This window comes from Prunus mume, linkage group LG8, assembly GCF_029339155.1.
Source record: "Prunus mume cultivar Tortuosa linkage group LG8, ASM2933915v1, whole genome shotgun sequence".
NCBI lineage: Eukaryota > Viridiplantae > Streptophyta > Magnoliopsida > Rosales > Rosaceae > Prunus > Prunus mume.
Genome location: NC_142705.1, coordinates 11,522,884 through 11,544,621, shown reverse-complemented (window position 1 = coordinate 11,544,621; position 21,738 = coordinate 11,522,884). Strand labels below are relative to the sequence as shown.

Below are 21,738 nucleotides of genomic sequence, written 5' to 3'. Positions count from 1 at the left end.
CCATCTAGAACTGAATTTGAAAAGGTTCATTCATGAATTCAGTAAAGTCGTAGGGAGTTCTGGTCGATTACAATTGACATACAAAGTATAGATTTCGATCTGAATTTCTTTCGTTACCTGGAGTTAAAATTTTCCAAAAACAACCCTAAATTTCTCCATATAGAGAATTAGCTACACAACAACTAACCGGTCTATCTGGCTTTTTACCTGCTACATGACATAAATTTTAAGAAGTTCTTAGAATGAAGAATGCATAAGTTCCAGATCAGTGATCCTCAGCTAGTTTTCCTCAGTTAATTTGAAACTCATGCTTCAAAAGATAGCTTCTAATAGATTCTAGGCTTCCTTGAAGACTTCATCGCATTTAAGCTCCACCTTGAAGCTTCATTCTCCGCAAAGAAAGGTATGCCAAGAGCCGGTATCCAAATACCATGGCTACAAGGGCACCGACTCCTGTTAAACCACAGTCTGTGCTCAACCCATTAATGGCTGGTGTGATTGCTTCGTACTGCACCTTAAGAAGAAGCCTGTATGTGTGGTAGTTGAAAGACATATACCGAATCCAAGATATGAACACCGGAACTTTCTGCAACATTTTAAACAACATGTTGTGTTAGATATAATATCTTCCAATCCTATAGGAAATGTGAAATCTTTTAGGAAATAAATTTGTAGACAAAATATAAATTTTCAGTCAAGGATTGCATGCTTACTTTCACAAAGAACCCCCCAGCCAGCATGAATGTCATGACAGTTACAGAAGCTAGAGTTGTGGCCCTCTTTAAGTCCATCAATGTAGCTCCAATAGCTAGTCCAAGTCCCTGTTTTGCATGCCATTTAAGTAGTTAAATATGGTATTTTTCACATAGTGTTTTGGAAGAGGTCAAATATTCAGCTTTAAAAAAATAAATTAAAATATCAACCAGTAGCTGGAAAGAGGCATACCTGCGCTGCCACAATGCAGAGGAAAACTATAAGCATGCTTAGGAAGAAGGTGTCAGCACTCAGCCTTAAGCCTGCCATGAAATATACAATGACGAGGAACAGTACCGGTAGCAATAGGTCTAGTGGGAGATCACTTGTAGTCCTAGCAACAAAATATGCACTTAATCTGTACATGTCAGCTGCTCGTTCCTTCGTCAGCATGGCCCTTTCTTGAGGAAATGTAAAAATTGCTGTGAAGACAGGAAAAAATCCCCAGAAGACAGCAATGAAGAAAAGCAATCCTGCCTGCAATGAAGAAAAATAAACAAATAAATAACAGATGTTGAAAATCCTGGTTGCTTCTTAATTTGTTTCCTTTTGAGACCTTTCCCCCAAAGACCTTTCTGTGATATTTGTAACTTTTATTGCTTTGACAAAGCAAAGATTTACCTGATCCTCCAGGCCTTTGGGATTGTTGCTATCTGACTGCCACCATAGCAAGCCCAGAATAACTGCAGTGGAGAGGACTTGGGTAATTCTCAACCAGCTGAAGTAGTCATGCCTTCGTTCTTTAATTCCTCTACAAAACAAGATGGAAAATTGTTCCCACCAGCTTCCTCCCCATTCTCGTTTTGAAATCGACACCTTCAACTTCAGTTGATCGTCAAGGGGAAGAGGAACCATAATCTTCTTCTTCTCCTCGTCTGCAACTCGTGTCTCATAGGCCTCCACAAGATACTGCTTTCAAATAGACACATCAGATTAGTGCGTTTGATGATGCAGTCCGAAATCAGACAGATTTTTCTTGTAGGACAAGTAAGTTGCAATGATCAATAAGTATTATGTATCCCTATCTATATTTGTGAACTTTATACTTGGGAGTAATTATTCCTGACATGTGCACATTGTTAATATATATATGTGGAAGATAATTTTCTCTTTTGAGCGCCTCTCTTAGAAATTTAAGAAATCAATCAGAACATACCTCATGCACAACGGCTGGAGATGGCTTTCCATTTCTTGTATCAGCTGCTTCTGAATTTCCCATTTGCACTTTATCCTCTAACTCTGATGGTATAGAAACGTCGTTTATGTTTCCGTTTGCAAGGTCTAGCAAGAACTCTGCCGGGTTCATGGCAATAAGTGGGGAACATCCTATGGATGAGAAATAAACCATTGCTTCTGATGCTTTCCCAAAGTAAAGCAAGCTTCCCTTCCCAAGAAGGATCAACTTGTCAAATTTGTGGAAGAGTCTACTTGATGGCTGGTGGATTGTTGTCACCACTGTTTTGCCAGCCTGCCATATAAAGAATCTTACTACTTATTTCTCAATTCAATTATTAGCTGCTTCTGAAAAATATACTAATAAAGTTGAGGTTTAACTTTTGAATGAAAATAATTGTATTTCCTCAGAATTTGGAGAAACTAAAAGCAGCTCTGCATTGCCTTGCAATTATAAAACTAATTGCCATACCGAATCTGTCTGTCAAAACTGAAGTACATACCTCTGCTATGTCTTGTAACATCTGAACGATTCTAAGTGCAGTCGTAGAATCCAAGCCAGAGGTTGGTTCATCCAGAAACAGAAGGGAAGGGTTAATTATGATCTCATTGCCAATGCAAACTCTCTTCCTCTCTCCACCTGATACCCCACGGACAAAGGAGCCACCAATCATAGTGTCTTGGCACCTGTGCGTATCAAGGATTTTTGCTAGTTAGCTTTTTAATCTAGTAAGATCAGTGATGACAATGCTTATAAGTCCAATGGCAGCAGTAGAGGGAGAACTTACCTTTCTAAGCCTAGCTCATAAATGACATCTAGAGCTCGTTTTTCCTTCTGCTCTTTTGTCAATGTCTTTGACAGCCGAAGGAGGGCTGCATATGTTAATGTCTCTTTCACTGTAAGGTGAGGAAATAGAACATCGTCCTGCGTAACGAACCCTATCCTGCCATACACTTCGTGTCAATTTTGTTGCACACATGCATAAATATATATTATACTTTGGAATCTGAAGGAGAAAAGAAACCATGTACTCTGCTTCAATCAAGCAGATTTTTAATGGAAAACCATTTTGATTGCCAAAAGAATAACTAAAGAAGCCTCCATGCCTATAATCTGTGTCCATATAATATTTTTTATTACAGTGATAAAATTTTAGTTTCAGATTCGTACCTGCTTTTTAGGAACTTGGAGTATGTCTGGTCATTGTAAGTAATGGAACCAGTGACATTGGCTTGAACTGCCCTGCCTCCAAGCAGATTAAGGAGGCTGGTCTTTCCACTTCCAGATGGTCCCATCAGGGCCAAAACTTCTCCCGGGTGCACCGAACCGGTAATCCCATTCAAGATATCCTTCTCTTCAGTTGTCCTCATTCCTTTGAGAATGATCTTGTATGTCACATCTGTGAACTGAAACAAAACCAGAACAAGATTTAGCCTTCATCAGTAATTAAGACTGTCAACTAGTTACTTGCAGTAATATATCAAACTTATTGCAACGTAGAAAGATAGTTAATTACTTTTCAGGAAGAATATGTCAGACCGTCCATACCCTTCTTTCCTTTGATGCTTTTGGTGTTCCTATTTGGGATTGTTTAAGCCCTTACTGAAGGCTAAAAACCTGCGTGGCTCAATATGCAGGTGTCTAAACTATTTCTGTAGGGTTTAAAACCCATGATTTCTTTACTTCTTCTAGGACCCTAAAAGCAGTTTATGTGAGTTTATTTATATGAACGTGTAGCACCTTTTGGCTGGAAAGAAGGGCAAGTCTTGTACATACAAGTCATATAGAATGAAACTCTGTACAAGACTGAACCTGACCATGCTTATATTGCTAGCCATGTTCTATGGATCGCCCTTGATGTGTGTTAGATCATTCTCCACCCTTGCCTGTCCAAATAGATAGTAAGTATCACATCAATTCGAGCACTACGATTTGAACATGTACAGGTTTTGAACGTACACCGGTAGATGCAGTTGCAAATTGCAATGGTTTTCCGGAAGAGGGAAAGGAAAGCATACATGGCAAACATGGCAACTTGTAACTTGTATAACTTGTGTAACTACTTGGAAGGGAGAAAAACCTTGAGATAAATTGGCAGAGTAGGTTCTGTTTGGAATTTCGGCTTCCTGGTGGTGCCAGCTTCAAGATCTTCTGCTGCATTATGCAATGAATCATACATAGTTCTCTGTTATTATATTATTATTTCACTATTAGCAGCTGAAAATTAAGGCATTCAAAGAAAAAGAAAAAAATATTATGCCTATGCTTATGCAGCAAGAATTTTTTTATGCTTGAAAGCATGTCTTTTTCTAATGGATTTTTCAAAATCAAGTAAATATTAATAGGGAGCAAAAACAACTTTTTATTTAGCAATCTATCCAACCTTCATTTATGAACTCATATTCAAGAACAACCCTCAAACTATAGTTTAAGGTCAAACTGATTAAGACATGGTATTTAATTAGATGTTTTTTTTCCTTCGACATGCATGTCAAATTTCTCCATATTAAATTTGATGCAATCTCACATCAGACCAAAAGGCTAATTTAGGTAGACTCTGGTCCACTGTTGAAAAATAAAATGTAAACTTTTGATGACCACCAATCAGGCCCAATTAACCCAGCACAAATGGGATTTGGAGAGGACCTAATCTCTCATTTAACCATTTGGGACCCACAATTGCTCTCAAAATGGGGACCCACAGACGACTAGTTTTCTTCTGGTGGTCGCATTTGTCAAAGAATGCACAGTGTGGTGATTACGAGACTGATGTGAAGCAAAACATCAAAGGTTAAAAAAAAGCCATGGGAGAGAAATATGAAAAAACCAGACATGAAAAATATGGCCAAGAAAAAAGAAGGGAATGCTAGTGTTCTAAATTTTATGGTATGGTAGGTGGAAAAATTAAACATGCCTCACCGCTACACCACTGTTCTCTTCTGGTTGTACTAATTCTCTGCTAACAATGGTCCTGAACACAAACTGTATAATTGAACTGGGAATCTGTATATCTAAAGTTACACACACTACACGGATGCTAAGACTCGAACCCAAAATTTTTTTAAAATAAACAATTAATCCAAACCACTAGTGGGTGGTTTGTTCCCCTTCCTTTCAAACGTCTTGTTAGATGTTAGATTAGTATTGTTCTTTTCCCTTTCATATTTCATAATCAATGACCATAAAGCCATATGTTATCTCCTTTTCTGGGAGCAGTGGGGACCCAATCCCTAACCATCTTCACATTTCCATGTCATTGTAAAGCACTGTTCTCTTTTAAAAGTCATTTGGCAAGTTCCTAATAAGAATCTGATTGGATTATTTCTACCAAAGAGTTGGAAACTGTATTTGGCCTTTTTCTCTCTGGCTACCAGTTGAGCACCACAACAATCATTTACTCAAAAGTTTCACTCTCTTCCCCTAATTTTACCAAAACTGCCCCTCAAAGAGCAAAAGGACCCAAAAAAATCCAAAAAAAATCTTAAATATTTTTTATTCATATTAATTCAGTCTATTAAAAACCCAAAAAAGTTAAAAGTGATTTAAATTACATAATTTTTTAAAAATTAAATTTTTTTTTTTTTTTTTTTACTCTTTGAATGTCAGCACATGTTGGGAAACAAAGACTAGCTGGTAGGGAGAGTGGAAGTAACATGCATCATCAAAACAAAAACAAAGACAACAACAATAACAGCAAAATGAAATAAATTTAACAAGGACAAAAAAAAAAAGACCAAAAGCAAGAACATGTGCATACATACTCAAAAGTGAAATAAATAAAAATGTTTAATCCGATCTGGCCTTTGTATTTTAGCTCTTGCATTGGGACAGATTTAATTTCCTAATTTTTAATTTTTAATTTTTAATTATATACTTATGGGTGAAGAGCACATGCATTAAGTCACTAATTAAGCATTTGCATGAAATACTACTTACGGATATCATCGTCGTCGCTAAAAGGCTTTGAGTCGGCGATGTCATCCGGGGGCACAGTGAAGCCAGTGAAGGAGAATGAGAACCCCAAGCTGGCGCTGGAGGCTCGGCTTAGAGCAGCGCCACTGCTGACCTCATCCAGGTCCAGCTTCATTTGGGCGCTCCTAGACTTCCTAATGTGTGTGTTTTTGCCAACACTGCCGCTACCACGCCCGGGTGACGCCCCCATCACGCGTCGGCTAGACTTCCTCGATAGGGTGCTGCTGCCGTCTGCTGACCCCGCAATGGCTTCGCCTGGTGGAGGTGACTTGAACGCGGCCGCCACAGTTTCCACTAGTTGATCGGACTTGGTCCTTGCCAGCACGGAAGAGTTTGGTAATTTCTCCATCTTTCACTAGAGGGAAAGAAAAAAAAAAGTGCAAGTTATTAATTAAATTCATTTGCATGAATGTGATAATTAATTCATAATATTTTACTGCCTTTGGAAAATGGATGTGATGAGAAAATTACAAGGCTTGGTGTGGAAAAATAAAAGCAAAATTTAATTGGGAAAATCTTTGTAGAGAGGTAGGTATAGAGTGCTAACAAAAGATTGTATGGTGTAAAGTTGCAAAGGAACCCACACCACAAAATGGGAGGAGCTTTAAGGTAGAAGCATTAATAATGTCATCTTGTTAGAAATTGGAAAGAAACCTAATTAATCTTCTTCTACACTTCAACAATGTCCTCATTCCTTATAATTAGCAGAAGAAAACTTGGGAAATTAAGTTGCAAAGCAAACTTAAAAGAGAAAAATGATGAAATCACAATGTAATTAGTGGAAAGAAATGATAGTTGGGGTTGCATCATGATATACTAATTAGCATAGAAGTAAGAGAGAGGAAAGAAATGAAATGAAAATGTTGAAAGTCCAAAACAATATGATTAGAAGGTAGGAAGAAAGAAAGAAAAAACTCCCAATGTATCCATACCTTATTCTTAGTTATATGACTGAAAAGGAATGAGCATGGAGTAGAGGATGACTAGAGAGAGAGAGAGAGAGAGAGAGAGAGAGAGCTACCTTTGGTGTTTTGAGAGGTATGATGCATGATCTTTCAACTTGTGGGTGCATCCTCCCCCTCTCTTTATAGAGAGCAAAGCCCAATCAAGAGGGAATGTGAAGTTACCAAAATACCCTTGCAGTTCCCCCATTATTTACAAAACACATGTAACTCTCCTAAAACCGCGTGATAACAACTTCACTCAAAACTTGTTATATTATACTGATTTCGTTGTGTTTCGTTTGTTTCCATCTGGGTCTAATACTATGAATCTTATTTACTCACAGCCAATAAGAAATTGATAATGACAAGTTAGTTGATATTTTTTAACTTGAGATAAATGGTACGAGTCTACGAGAGACACGATTTATTAATAACGGAACAATCTAAATCATACTTGTATAACTCATCGAGTGCATCCATGATGCATATATCACTGTCGTACACGTGTTAGGACGATTTGTTGTTGCTGTTAAGGGTGGAATATTGGTGATCTTGTTTCTGTATGAAATCAAAACTGGTGATGAGTTGCTAGCTGCTATGGTATGAGCGATCAGTTAAGCAACTTTTGACATTGATGATGTTTTAACCTCATTTGGATGGATGATGTGCCGCCTAATCAAGTAGCCCAATGCAGACAAGGACCATGAATTTTGTTTGCTTTGTTGGAGGGCCTACATTTCTCTGTAATATGAGGTCTAGTTTTGGTCTTAGATTACCCTTTAAACAGGGCACCAATTAATTTCTTTTGGTATTTTGCTCCCAAACGGTCCACATTAATTCTTTTTCCTTCTCAATATAATATATATATATATATATATATATTTAATACTGGGATTAATACGTGCATTAAAAATAAAGATTATCTTGTGCTTTCGATATAATCTAGCATATGCTTTCGAATACACCTATATTATAACATATATTCAATCGTTAATATAGTAAGTTTAGGTTAAACTAATGATCACACACATGTTTAAATTTGGGTTGATTCGCAATGTTACAACGACATGCCTCCGTGTAGTAACATAGAGACACGATAATTTATTTGTAAATTTTGGTGTCTATTTAAAGAGACCCTAATGTACGTAATGTTGTTGAAAGATTATTTAGTGTACCTCATAAACAAGAAATTATATGACGTTTAGTGTACAAGTATTCTAAATTAAATGATCACATTGACATGACGCATGATAGATTTAGGTACAGACAATAATTCCCACGATTATTTTGTAAATTTAGTCGTGCTGTGACTCTTATTGGCACCTTATTGCACGTAATTTGGATTTGAAGTTTCCTTTGTCTGTGCCACCCTCCCACTTTCTTTGACCTTTCAAGGATACTAATCCTAGTTTTTATCACGTTTCTATTTTTAAACGTTCTCCTTTATATGAGGGAAAAGCAAAACAGATTTTGCTGTTTATATCCGTTGGTAGAGCGAAAAACAAAATGAATGAAAGGAAAAATAGATACAAGGAATAGTGGACTTGGGTTGTGGAAATGAACGTTTTTAATCACTTAAATTACGTACAAATTTCTTGTAAGAGCGTGTTCTTTATAATTAACCCATAAACTAAACCAAAAAGTATTTAAACATCGACAGATGAATGACAAAAAATTTCTTTTTGGTGCTATATATGTTGGTATTTTCATGAATGCAACTTGGTCACTCAAGATCATTGAATTTTCTCTGTGGCGGGCCAAATTCATATAAATTTTAGAGCAATCCAGAGGGAACTGTAGTCTGTAGCATCGTAGAAATTATTTTTGGCAAGTTGGGCAAAGGGATAATGCTTTATCCTGCTAGCTGTTTTTTTATATATCTTGATAAATTATTATGATTTTTTGAAGAAATATAAAATACATGTCAAATTAGAGCAAATAATCAAGGGCAAACCTAAAAGGAAAAGGAGTGGAAGGGTAGAGTAGTAATTTAGGGGTGAAGGGATGGGTTGATGGACCATTTGGCAGGTGATAGGTGTCCAGAAATAGCTAGGGTTTGGACAAAAAGTGGCCCCAAAAGCCAAAAGGACAATTTTGGTGGTTCCTGATGATAAGGATCAAGGAGGAGCTGCGGTGGTTGTTTCATGGTAGGTCACCCTCGAATTCGATGGCTCCACCAAATCCTGCCTCGTGGCACCCTATTGTTAACTATCCTAATAATAATTAACCAGCTGGTTCCCATCCTTAAGAATATCTCTTTATTTAGCTCCAAAAAAGAAAATTCTTTTTTACGACATTTTCATCATATTATTTATAGTTTTCATCTATGTTGAATAGACACTTTATTAAGACCAAGTGTTCGAGTGTCGGATACTCACTCGAACATTTCTTAGACACTTATTTTCAACGGTTAACGTCTTGTTTATAGTCACGACACTCTTTGAATATGGATCAACTCATACTCATGGTCAATTAATGTGTTAATTCAATTATAATTCATATAAAATTAATAAACTACATTTGAAAAACTTGGAAAGCATGACTTTCACTATATATGGTATTGTGAAATTGGAATATGAACATCAATATTTTGTTTTTATTTAATATATATAAATATTATTATAATAAGAATAAATTAATTGTCGTGTCCTTGTGTACTAATTTTTTGAAGTTTGTTGTTTTTCCAATTCTCGTGTCGCTGTATTTGTGTCCATGCAACATAAATTTTCATCATATATATATATATATATATATATTTAATATGTCACTTATATATGATACTCTGAATTTATTAGATAAAGACAACAAATGTAATATGGTTTGAGGAACTATACATCAATGCTACTTTTAATGTCCATGTGTTGTTTGTGTGTGTTGCTTGCTGTTGTTGTTAGGGTTTCCAAAGACACTGGAATGGAGGCAAGAACGTTGAGAACTATGCATGGTGGAGTTTAGGTCATCTTCAAATAGATTGATTAAGATTGTAAACTAATTGAATTGTGTTGCTTGTTAAAATTTATGTTAATTAATCATTTGTTGACCCAAGAAATTCTAATGGGGAATACCATTGAGTTTAGGATAAATTTTTTTTTAAGTGAATCACACTGTCACATAATATTATTAATCTATATAAATAATATTTAATATTTAATTATTATTATCCGCTATAAATAAATATATATAAAAACTAATAAAACTAATTGTTATCCATCACGAAATACATTGTCGAATTTTCTCTTCTTCTTTTTTCAAAATAAAAACAAACAAATAAAAACAAAGAAATATGTTGGAAAAATTTCTCCCTCCAAATCTCCAAGGCGGTGCCGTCCAACTGAGGGAAAGGCACGTGACAAAGACGTGACTGCAAGGGATTAGGCAGTCAGTCTGAGTTGAGGTCGAGTGTCCTGAGAGAGGATCGTAGCCAGCATATTATTTGTACCAGTGTCAACAGTTGTTATTAATACAAGCCGAAGCTGTCACTCGCTTGCCACGTGTAGGGTCAGCAATCGCCCAGCCACACACGGTCCAGCTTGACTTAATGGCTCATTGGCTGTGAGTCCAGCACCACAAATGCCATGACACGTAGGCAGGTCAAATGGCTCGATCCCATTCAGCTGCCCTGTAGTGTTTACACGTGGTCCTCAAGATCACGCAGCTGATAGCATTGTGACACAATCTTTTTTGCTCCTTTTTGGTTCCTTCATGCATGTGCATAGCACAACCAAGTGCAAAGCAGGTGGAGGAATTATGAAATTCAATTTGCAGACCACACACAAACACAAAAGCTTAAAAAGTTGGAGGACCTTTCTGTGGAAGGAAGCCAGCACAAAAGGAATTGGATGGGCAAAAGATGGGAACGGCAAAAAGCTATACAGATTGGGAATTTTTTTCTTCTTATCTTCGCGGTCAGTCCTCTTATCTTATCACGCGTAAAATTTTGAGAAAATTATAGATACTTATCATAACTCGTGAATCACAAATATCAAGCAAATTCAAGAATATACATTTCTGTTTGTGAATATTCGAACTTAAAATGTTTGAATTTACAGCTCACATTTACGACTGATTAGACAGTCAAAAGTTAAAAGTGCAAAAGAAACTTTGTAATTTTGGGATGAAGAAAGGGTAACTATTTATGCACCTAAAAAGTATAATCTCAATTATTTAGTAGAAGTGGAAGGCCCTAAACCCTAGTGGAAGAAAATGGTGGACTGGGCAACATGCATCAGCAATGAGTGAATTGGAAGTGGCTATGGCACTAGGGTAGTGATGCCTATTTGGTTTCTAATTAATTAATAAAGGCATCGAGGCAGCCTCCCACTAAGAAGAACAGATGGCAAAAGACCAGTTATGGTGACACAAACCTTTTGTTGTAAATGAAAGATTCCCACTTAAAAAAACACCTTTGAGCAATAAAGGGCTTGATTGATAGACAGAATTTGAAGTTTGAGCTGACTCCACCTTCCCTATGTATAGCTACTACAACAATATTATTGAGTATGCATATATATGCTTGAAATGAAATCCAATAATCAAATAATGAGATTTTTTACGGAGCCGATGTCGAAAAGGAATGCTTTATAAATATTTTATAAAAAAATGGGATCTTGAAATAGCCAAATTTATTCCTTTGGTTTTGTTTGTCAAGTGACTCGGTTATTTATTTAAATTTGAATTAACTTTAAATTACATTTATTTCTAGCAAGATTCGGTTGTGTGCACCGTAAATAAGAGTTTGGTACTATTATAATTTTTCCAATAGCTCTATACCCTACTATTTAAAATGAAAGACCCACTTGGAGAGTACCAAGTAGTACGTACTTCATATTGACATAGAAAAAAGTTAGAAAATAAATGAAGTTGATGACTTATTTGACTTTTGTCCCATAAAATACAAAAAAACCAAAATGAACATACAAGCATCATATGCATGGTGTCCTCGAGGGTTTTGACTGTGAGAGAGCAATCAGGGAAAAGGCTGTAGGGGACACCTTCATCCAATCCAGCACGGGCTGTTTCTTTCTGTTTTAATTTCAATGAGAAAATATTTCAACGAAGAAAATAAAGAAGTGGTCCAAATAATGCAAAGGTGAAATCGACAGCAGGAAAGGGTGTCATGGTGGGGACTTGCAACTTTTTTCTTATTTTCTTCTTCTTCTTCTTCTTCTTATCTCTCTCGTTTTCATCCCATAAGAAAGAGGGCTTGAAAGTGAAGGATGAATTAAAAGTTGGTGTGTGTCATATACAGTTTTTAGAAAGTTCATCAAAAGCTGTATCTGCAATGGAAAAAGATGGTGTGTGGTAGGTCAAATATCATGTGCTTCGAGCCATTGCTGAAACCAAATTATGAAAATAAAAAGAAAAGGAAAAGTATACTAGGTTGATTTTTTTTTCTTGAAAATTAAAGGAAAACCTCGGATCCATCATCAACTTAAAAGAAAACTTCTTTGCTATTTGTTATTTATATATATTTTTCGATAGTATATATGTATTTTGAATTATAAGTTGAATGCATTAGCAATAAACTTGTAATTTAATATATAGCAATTATTCTTGCACCCGAGGTTTTATTCGAATCCATCAGCTTTCAATGTCACTTTGTATCAAAAAAATATACATGCATTAATTTCCCACTAAAACCCTATTGATCTCACCGATGGAAGTCAAGTGATCATCTCTTAAAACTCGATGTGAAGAGCATATCGATCTCATTATCCCTTTCCCTGTCTATGATCACTGTTTGACATCAAATGTGTGGTTCCATTCTGAGTATTTGTGGACAACCTAACAGCAATAATTTAAATTTAATGGCAAGCAGCTGGTGCATATTAGACAAATTTGATGGTTCAGTTTCAGTATGCTCGCTCTCTCTCTCTCTCTCTCTCTCTCTAGGCCCTATCAATCAACGATGACGGATATGGACATTTTGCACTTTGACAGTACGTACGTACCACTCACACATACAGACATATGATATGTACATATATATATGAGGTGCATTTATAACCAAAACCAAATTCACTTTTACACCAGATCTTGTAAAGTGCATTACGCATTATATAACAGTGATTCGAGCAGTAAATCTTTAAAGTTTTTCGTTTACAATTTTTTCTGGTAAAGAGTTGGACAAATTGTAAATCATAAAGACACTAAAATATGATAACTTAATCAAATGGTTAAATGGTTTTCTGTTTTGTATGGGTATCTTTCACAAAGTCGAATTTTAAGGAAATACTTCAAAGATTAACAGTTGAGATTGAGATCATTAAAATACAATGCAAAGTGAGCTACCCTATAAACGCGTCCATCAAATTAGTTTAGCTTATTTGGTGGGTTGAAGGCTCTATGGCTTTTCTGGTTGATAGGACTATATGCTACCTCCGTCGTTTTCTCTGCAAAATTTTTGTACGTCTGTTATACATAAACCTCTGAAAACGATCAAACAGTAAGTACCTCTCTGTTTGTCCTCTGGAAATTTAATTATATAAAACATATAAAGTATATGAATAGGTTAGGGAACCTTGTCAAAATCAGAAATCTGAACCATAAATTCAAGCTTCTAAACGCATGGACGTGCTTTAATTACGTACCAAAAATAGATGATAAAAAGACAAGTACGGTAAAAAATGGATTCAAATACAAATAACTTCAAAAAAATAAGTGACATGCTGCAGTCAATTCCAAAGTGAAAAAGAAATAGTGAACAGAAAGCTAAATGGTAAATACAAAATGAGAGCATTAGAAGAAAAGAAAGAACAGGGCACTAACTCTCTCTCTCTCTCTCTCTCTCTCTCTCTCTCTCACCCCCTGAAACCTGCTGGCTGATCTCTACAACAGTATGCATCTCTAGTTCTGTTAATTCCCTTTTTTATGAAGGAGCAAATATTGGTACATATTGACTACATAGACTGTGTCGTTGATTCTTTTTTCCTTATGCTTGATGGCTTCCCGAGAATCGGAGACTCACCCTACCTTTCTACTCATGTTACTTTGCAATCCCTTGCTGAAACCGGTGTCTTGCATCATGGCGACAAACTCGTTATAATCAATGTGGCCGTCCTGAAAAAGAAAATAAATCAGTTTGAAACTTCTGTGAACAATTTTGTACCCACGAGGTGAAAATTGAGCAGGGGAGTCAATTACATTATCCTGGTCAACTTCTCGTATGATGTCGTCTAACTGAACATCTTCTAATCCAAACTTCTCACAGGCCTGTTGCAGCTCATCCCTAGTGATGTACCCACTTCCATCTTTGTCGAAGTACGAGAATGCTGCATACAGGTGATCCTCCTTCTGGACCTTGTTTAGGTGTAGCATTGCTGCTATGAATTCACCGTAGTCTATGGTACCACTGTTGTCTATATCCGCCTGAAATTTTTATAAGAAAAGGAAATCCTTCATCAATCGGGAAACAGAAAATTGCTAATTAATTTGCTTACAAGCCTAGACGCATAGGAAATATTCGGCCAGGTCATCTTGCAATTCACCTGGCTGAATATACCAACTGTTAAGAAAACTCCTCCATCAATTGGAACACAGAAATATGAATTATGCCTCTCTTATATTAAACAAGTAATAAATTTAAACTAGGGATAATATAGTAATTGAAACCCCAATTTCTCTCTCCCACGCTCTACTGTTTCTATACTTAAACCTTCTTATTGTTCATAGTTTGCTAAAATCCCTCCATACAAAGCTCGCTAAGTCTTACAGAATTCTTATTTAACAATAATCAGTCTTATTGCTTTCCTTCATTAAGATAACTTTGCACATAACTTTAAATATTACACGAACTCCGTAATCTAACCTATTGATCAACCTAATCCAACTCACCCAGTCTCATGAATTCAACCCGTATTGGCCTCATTTATTTCTGTAGAACTAAAAATTTAAAAATCCGAAAAGAAATGGAAAAAAAAAAGAAAGAAGCTATGCAGACCGAAAGGCTTGCTCTCGGCACACAAGGCAACTTGTATTTTTGGCTATAAAAACTCTTAAAACATAGCATGTTTGCTACATGACTACATAAAGTTCTGTGTCCGAACCTAGCACTTACCGCTTGCATTAACCAACTGATTTCAGAATCCTTGAGATCAGCACCCACTCTTTCCAAGCCAGTCTTCAGTTCCTCAAGGGTAATATGCCCACTATTATCTGTGTCTATCATCTTGAACATTTCTCTCAGGCCTGCAATTTCCTCTTCAGAGAGGCTTTCTGCAATGACCTACAAAACAAACAAAGATGGGCAAGTCATACCCAAATACAGAACAAGATATCACAAAAATCTTCAGGCAGGAAATGATTAGACTGCCAGTAGTGATATCAAACTTGTTTGCTTCTGCTTTCCAATTATCAACAAAGTCTAGGCAACCAGACCAAGATTCGTCACTTACAAAAAAATACTTTGACAAGAGCTTATATAGATATAGTAACTATCGCATTGCATAACAAATAGCTTTGTAACAACTGTAACATGTCAGACACATGACATCCTGTGTGTGCTTGTACTTTGTAATGCAACACGCTAGAATGAATCAATACTGTTACAGAAAATTTGAATGACAATACCCTAACCATCCAAACCTGACCTTAACATCTTTTAATGTTGTAAAATTTAAGGATGATACTCACTCTGATGGCCATTTTCTTGAGTTTGTTCATGGCTGAGAATTGCTTCAAGCGAGTTAAGACTGCAGAATCAAGAGGTTTATCAGGAGCAACACCATCTACCTGAACCCAAGGGTGGCCTGCACGAGGAAAAAAGTGCTACTTAATGCAACACTATGATTCATGATAGAAGAAATGCTGAGAACATGCCAAGGTCGAAAAGTTTGAACAGAAAAAAATAAGCATTTGCCACCTTCAATTATGTATCCAGTTATCTACTCATTTATATGCTCAAAAGAAAAATGGATTCTATTGATTACGAAGAAATTTTACTTGACATAGCAAAAACCAAGTTGCAAACACCCTCTTAACATAAATCATAAAAGGCACTAAAGGCATAACATGCAAACAACAAGGCCAAGTAAATTTTCAAAAAACCAATTGTGAGGCTAACTATGTTTACACTTTCAAATTATCATGTAATGATTGGACTAATAGATACTTCTTAAAAAAATGACCTCTTACAATGAAAAAGAAATATTGATAAATGTCTCCAATAAACTGCATCCGTGATCTGCCTTTTCAAGTCCCTGATTATGTTCTATGAGATGTTTAAGAAGAGAAACCACTTAGGCTAACTAATGCTTCCGCTTATGTTGATTGGGTTACATTTACAATGGAGAATCCATCCCTATATTTGATCAATCATTCTTAGTAGTCTATTTCTCAATCACTTATCACCTTGGTAAATGAAATTTTGAACTGTTCACAATTAATATTGCACAGCCCAGTTAAATAACAAACACTTGTCCGTTATCCCTAATGACATGATAAAATGAAACTTTTAGGTTGCAACAAGAAGTCCAACTTGCAGAGAAATTTTACTCACAAAGAACTTCATGGGCCGTTAGCCGCTTTTTTGGGTCCCTCACAAGCATTCTCCGAACCAAATCCTTAGCACTTTCAGATATGCTGGGCCATGGTTCTGATATGAAATCAAGTTCACCTTTCAAAACCTGCTCAAATATACCTTGCTCCGTTTCTGATCCAGGACATCATAAGCAAACTAGAAATTAGATGTAATTCTTATATGGATAAAATTTCAATGAATATTCAATACATCAAAGCCATGATATTCTCACCATCCCAGAATGGGGGCACTCCACTGAGTAAGATATAAATGATCACACCAGCACTCCAAACATCACATTCTTGACCATAAAGCTTTCGAAGTACTTCTGGAGCCACATAATAAGGGCTCCCAACAACATCAGTAAATGTTTCTCCTGGGAAGATGGGCTTTTTGTTACAATTTAGACATGGAAAGAATTCAGGCTAGCAATGTTAACTACGTTGAATAAGTTCCAATGAGAAAAAGTAACAGTTAGACATGTTGCTGACTTAGGAAAACACAAAATTTACAAAAGAGAATGATTGGAAACTTTAAACATACTGACTTGCAGCAGCCATATATGGGGCATGGGAATGAATCATTTGAATAGGAAACAACAATGGCATTTGGCATGGATATCAATCGCTTAATGATTATTTGAAGATTAAATCACAAACTATATCCCTTTTCTAAATAACTCTCTTTAGAATAGTTAGTGTATTAGGATTACATCCCTCTGTGGTCTTCACTTAGCATGTGGGCATGACTTTTTAGAAAAGAGCCAGAAAGGAATGCAACCCATTTACACAAGCAACAGTTTGGTTTAGTGGTAGCACACCATGTACACAAGCCATATACACATTAAATTAATAATGAAATGAGAAAGAAAATCATATACCAAAGGAAAATAAACAAATGGGATTTCTCCGTCGAATCCAGCTATCATAGTTCAGCTAACCTTGTAAGCATAAGCATCTACTATCATTATTTTCTATTTCCTCTATATTTGAAAACTTTTTTTTGCCATGAATATTCAAATACTACAGATTTTGGACAGACACATGCAAATGCTTGAAACCTGAGAAAACATCATAGCATTACGAAAGCACCTAAAGGTTAGTCACAAAAATCCCCAAAATGGCTGTTATACAAGTGTAGACTTGACATTTGGTGATGAATCTTTAAGGGGAGGGTAACCTATGTCTCCAGTAATCTTACAAAGTGCAGTATAGGCTATATGTAGAAGCAACCAAACCAAATCGAATAAAACTGCCAGTTCTTGAAATTTTGAACCAAGACTTAAAAAAGGAAGAAAAGGGAAAGCTAAGTTCTACCGAAAGAATAAAACCCTGAAATACACACTAGATTCAATTTCATATCAAGCAATACCAAATCCTTCGTCTTTTGAGCTTCAACAATGATTTTGCTAATTATCATACCATAATATTATACAAAGCCATCCACCCTTTTCATCTCTTAGCAGTTACATCACTTGTCCGCCTCCTTCTCCAACGCCACACACCCCAACTCTTAACATTTGATATCTACCCTGCCACGACCTTTAACACTCTTACCTCTCCCAGTACATTCCCATCCACACACCTCTCTTTTCCATTCTCATATTGGGTAAAGATTGGTTGCTTATATATGTGCCAAATATCTTCGCACTTATGGTCAACAGATTTTTACTTTACGAACATAGATCCTAACATTTAATTCTTCAGATCACTTCAGAAGCAACCATAAGAGAAACATGGTAGAGCCTACTCCACATAACCACTGTAGAAGTATAAAATCAAGAACCTTGCACTTATCAAAGTAAACAAACAAGATAAAATGGAAGAAATAGTAAGTGAATTCTACCACAACCAAATACCAGCAGTAGTATGAGGCAAAAGCATATATCTCTTTCACATATTTATGACAACATGGTCGAGCAACAAAGTTTGCGTCCAATTTTTTCCATATGGATTCCATAGACGAATATAACTCTATCTTCCACGAATATGGCATCATACCTGGCCTAAAGAACACCGAGAGCCCAAAATCTATTGTTTTAAGTGGTGCTTCCTCATCCTGATCGACAAATAGAAAATTCTCTGGCTTCAAGTCCCGATGCATGACACCTAAAGAATGGCATGCTTCGAGAACACCAACTATAACCCTTGCAAGCTTAGCTGCCTTTCTCTCTGTATAATGCCCCCTTTGTATAATCCTATCAAAAAGCTCCCCACCTGCACAAAGTTCCATCACAACATGAACCGCCACAGCATCCTCATAAGCGCCGATGATTTGTATCACATTGGGGTGACCTGCCAAGTGATGCATTATCTGAATTTCCCTCCTAACATCCTCCACATCCTCCTGTGTTGTCAATTTCCTTTTTGCAATTGACTTGCATGCAAACTCTTTATTGGTTTCCTTCTCCACACAAAGAAACGTTGTCCCAAATTGCCCTTGCCCAAGCTTCCGTCCCAAACTATAAACATCCTTTATATTGCCAGTCTTCCTTCCTAACACAGATTCGACTTGCAGCCCGACGCTCGAAATCCTCTTCATGTGAGCAGGTTTCTTCTGTTTCTCAGCATCCGGGGGCTTACTCACCTCCTCCTTCACCTCTGGCTTATTGGGTTTTTCAGGTTCTGCCTTTTGAGGTGGATCATCATTAATTTTCACAGTTAGAGGCGGTGTGCTTTGAACTGGATTTTGGGGAGCCTCACTGGCTTTAGGAGCCTGATCAGGAGGAGCTTTAGGAGCATCAGATTCAGAACCTTTAGAGGAACCATGGTTTGAATTTGCGCCATTTTTACTACTGTTTTCTTCCTTAGATTTAGGAGGAGGAAGCCTGTCCTCTGGTGGCCGGTTTCGCCAAACCGCAGCAGTAAAAGATTGCAAGAACCCACCACCAAGATTTGGTCCTACACATGTGTTCCCCATCAAACAAAAACACCAATCTCAGCTCCCTCTATGAATTTCAACATCCAAATCAATCTTCTTGAATCCCATTAACTACAAAGAAGAATCCAATCAAGTCCCTACCTCTGCGGTCAGATCAGGGACCTGAACAAAACCTAGCTCGATTCTTTGCGCCCAACAGCATATGTTAGGAAATCCCAACTGCACCTTGTTCTGTTCAAATTCCCACAAAAGCACCCCAAAATTCAATTTTTCCCACAAATTCCATAGCAAAAACTAAAACATTGCATCCGAAAACGTATAGAAACGTCCAAAATTTCGAGATATATCTCAAAAATCAACTGTGAATAAATTGAATCAAAATTTCTTCCAGAAAATCGAAACTACAAAGGGAAAATAACGATATTCAAGAAATAGAATTGTTGCCCCAAAAATGTACACAAAAAAACAATATTCAAATGATGAGAACAAAAATTTCTCCAGAAAATGAACCTAAAATTCGAAATTGGAAAAAAAAAATCAATGGAAAGTGCGGGAAATGAAGCTATTGAGAGCGGGTAGCAGAGTCGTGAAGAAGAATGAGAAGCAATTGAAAGGAATCAAATGCTGTGACTCTAAAGTTTTGGTTAATTTTCGAAAATTGAAGGGACGCCATATCCAAGTTCTGCATGTAGAGAAGGAGAGAGAGATCGTGATCGACGCTACAAATCCATAATTACGTGTTAAGCTTATGCCACATAATCCATTAATTATTATATTTGAATTATATTTTGTTTTTTCTTAATAAGGATTTTTCTTTTTTGTGTGCGAGGAATTATTTGAATTATCTTACTTCTTAAATTTAAGGATTTTTAAAACAAAATACAAATCCATAAATCGTTATTGTGAATTATATTCTAATCTAGTTCCCAAAAAACAATCTAAAACTTATAAAATAACAAAATTATTTGAAACAAATGGAGTATGCATAAATCTAAAATTTCGTAAGTAGCTTGTAGCTCAAATGATTAAGACCATTTACTCATGCAATCGAGGTCGTAGGTTCGATTTTCCATTCCTCAAATCTCATAGTGAATTATTAATATCATTTTAACATGATGTTAAACAGCTACATTGGTTATATAATGTTATTTTTTGTTTGGTACCGAGGTTTCATGCATAGTAAGTCTCAGATTTAAGGTCCCAATCTAAGGTCCTGAGTTTAAGTTGGAAGGCTCGTGTCAAAGGTACTTCAATATTTTTAGGTTGTGTTTCAGGCTTGAGCTCAAGTACGTAGTTTTAGTTTTTCTAGATTAAGCTTATTTTTATACAAATGATAATGGAGATGGGATTTCTAAGACAAAACCACGATTGCATAGCTGAATGTTTTTTATTGCTTGAACTACGAACCTCTTGATTTTGTTTTAAGTTATCCAAATTTTTTTTATAAAGTAAAGGATTGTATTACTTTTAATCCAACTCGAATTCATTTGAAAAGTCAAACATAAGATTAGAGTATCTCCAATAGTAGTAGTAAACCAAAATTTTCAAATTGAAGTTTGTTGACTTACGTGGCAATTTGAAAAGCTTTGTTTGATACTTTAATAATTTATGCCCCAACAGACTCTTCAATTCAATTAATGCAATGTTATGGAAAAGAATGAAAACATATGAAAAATGTCTATGAAGTTATCGTTTGAAAATAAAAAAATGCACGTTTTTAACATTTTCAATGTAGGTTTTATGTTTCCGAAGTAAAATTAAATATTTTGAAGAGCCAATGTTAACTTATTAGTCCTGAAGAGAGACATAAAGAGATTGCAGCTTTGATGATTGAGTTTGACAAGACTGTTGAAGAGAGTTTTGATGATGTGGCTCACCTATTTTAGCATTCCAAAAATGTTGAAAAGACTGTTGGAGATGCTCTTATATCATTTTGATCTACTTATTATTTATCTTGCCAATAAAGGAGAGGTATCCATATATATGTCGTGACTCATGTGAATTTTTTTTTCTCCACCCCTAAATTAATCATGTGACTTTGTGATAGTTTTTGTTTTAATATTTTTCCCTAGGATTTATCTTTCCTTTACTCACCCACTTTCTATATCTTTTTTTTGGGTCAAAACCCACTTTCTATATCTCACACCCTTCTTTATTTTCCTCTCATTTTGTAATTTCTCCTACAATACAGAGTGGCATGACCTCCTAATTATTTTCCATGTTCAGCTTGATTTGATTTTTTAAGCTCTAACTTAATCATTTGAAATCCCTTACAAACACCCCAATTTGTTGACATAAATAAGAAACCCAATGGGCCCTTAATTCACATTTGTTCTAACCTTCAGCCCATCTCCACACATCTTATAATTCAGAGAGTGATAACTTAGCTTGATGAAATATTTCATCATCATTTAATCAAAAGTAGTTTACCCATTTTGTTTCCAATCGTATTTATTGAAGTTACTTATAAGATCATGATGATAATCAATAGCTAAATG

The 21,738-nt window shown here is 36.0% G+C and overlaps 2 protein-coding genes across 11 annotated transcripts; both read right to left on the bottom strand.

Moving 5' to 3' along the window:
* Positions 1-5: 5 nt before the first annotated feature.
* Positions 6-7,058, bottom strand: ABCG22 (ABC-2 type transporter family protein). 10 transcript variants are annotated; one of them, XM_089042761.1, is made up of 12 exons: positions 6,921-6,960; positions 5,864-6,254; positions 3,887-4,081; positions 3,444-3,813; positions 3,098-3,333; positions 2,715-2,870; positions 2,430-2,613; positions 1,910-2,221; positions 1,375-1,662; positions 946-1,230; positions 714-821; positions 6-586 (listed from the first exon to the last, which is right to left on the bottom strand). In XM_089042761.1, exons 5-12 carry the CDS (start codon positions 3,295-3,297, stop codon positions 365-367), a joined length of 1,755 nt encoding a protein of 584 aa, XP_088898887.1. In that variant the 5' UTR covers positions 3,298-3,333; positions 3,444-3,813; positions 3,887-4,081; positions 5,864-6,254; positions 6,921-6,960; the 3' UTR covers positions 6-364. The 10 variants fall into 10 exon arrangements, with proteins under 10 accessions (XP_088898887.1, XP_088898885.1, XP_088898886.1 ...); XM_089042759.1 differs by having other exon boundaries at positions 3,745-3,813; positions 4,008-4,081; positions 6,921-6,959; XM_089042760.1 differs by having other exon boundaries at positions 4,008-4,081; positions 6,921-6,956.
* Positions 7,059-13,458: 6,400 nt separating this feature from the next.
* CPK20 (calcium-dependent protein kinase 20) lies at positions 13,459-19,997 on the bottom strand. Its single transcript, XM_008242888.3, has 7 exons — positions 18,361-19,997; positions 16,593-16,736; positions 16,340-16,492; positions 15,475-15,590; positions 14,900-15,067; positions 13,987-14,211; positions 13,459-13,902 (listed from the first exon to the last, which is right to left on the bottom strand). Exons 1-7 carry the CDS (start codon positions 19,277-19,279, stop codon positions 13,807-13,809), a joined length of 1,821 nt encoding a protein of 606 aa, XP_008241110.2. The 5' UTR covers positions 19,280-19,997; the 3' UTR covers positions 13,459-13,806.
* Between the last annotated feature and the right edge of the window lie 1,741 nt (positions 19,998-21,738).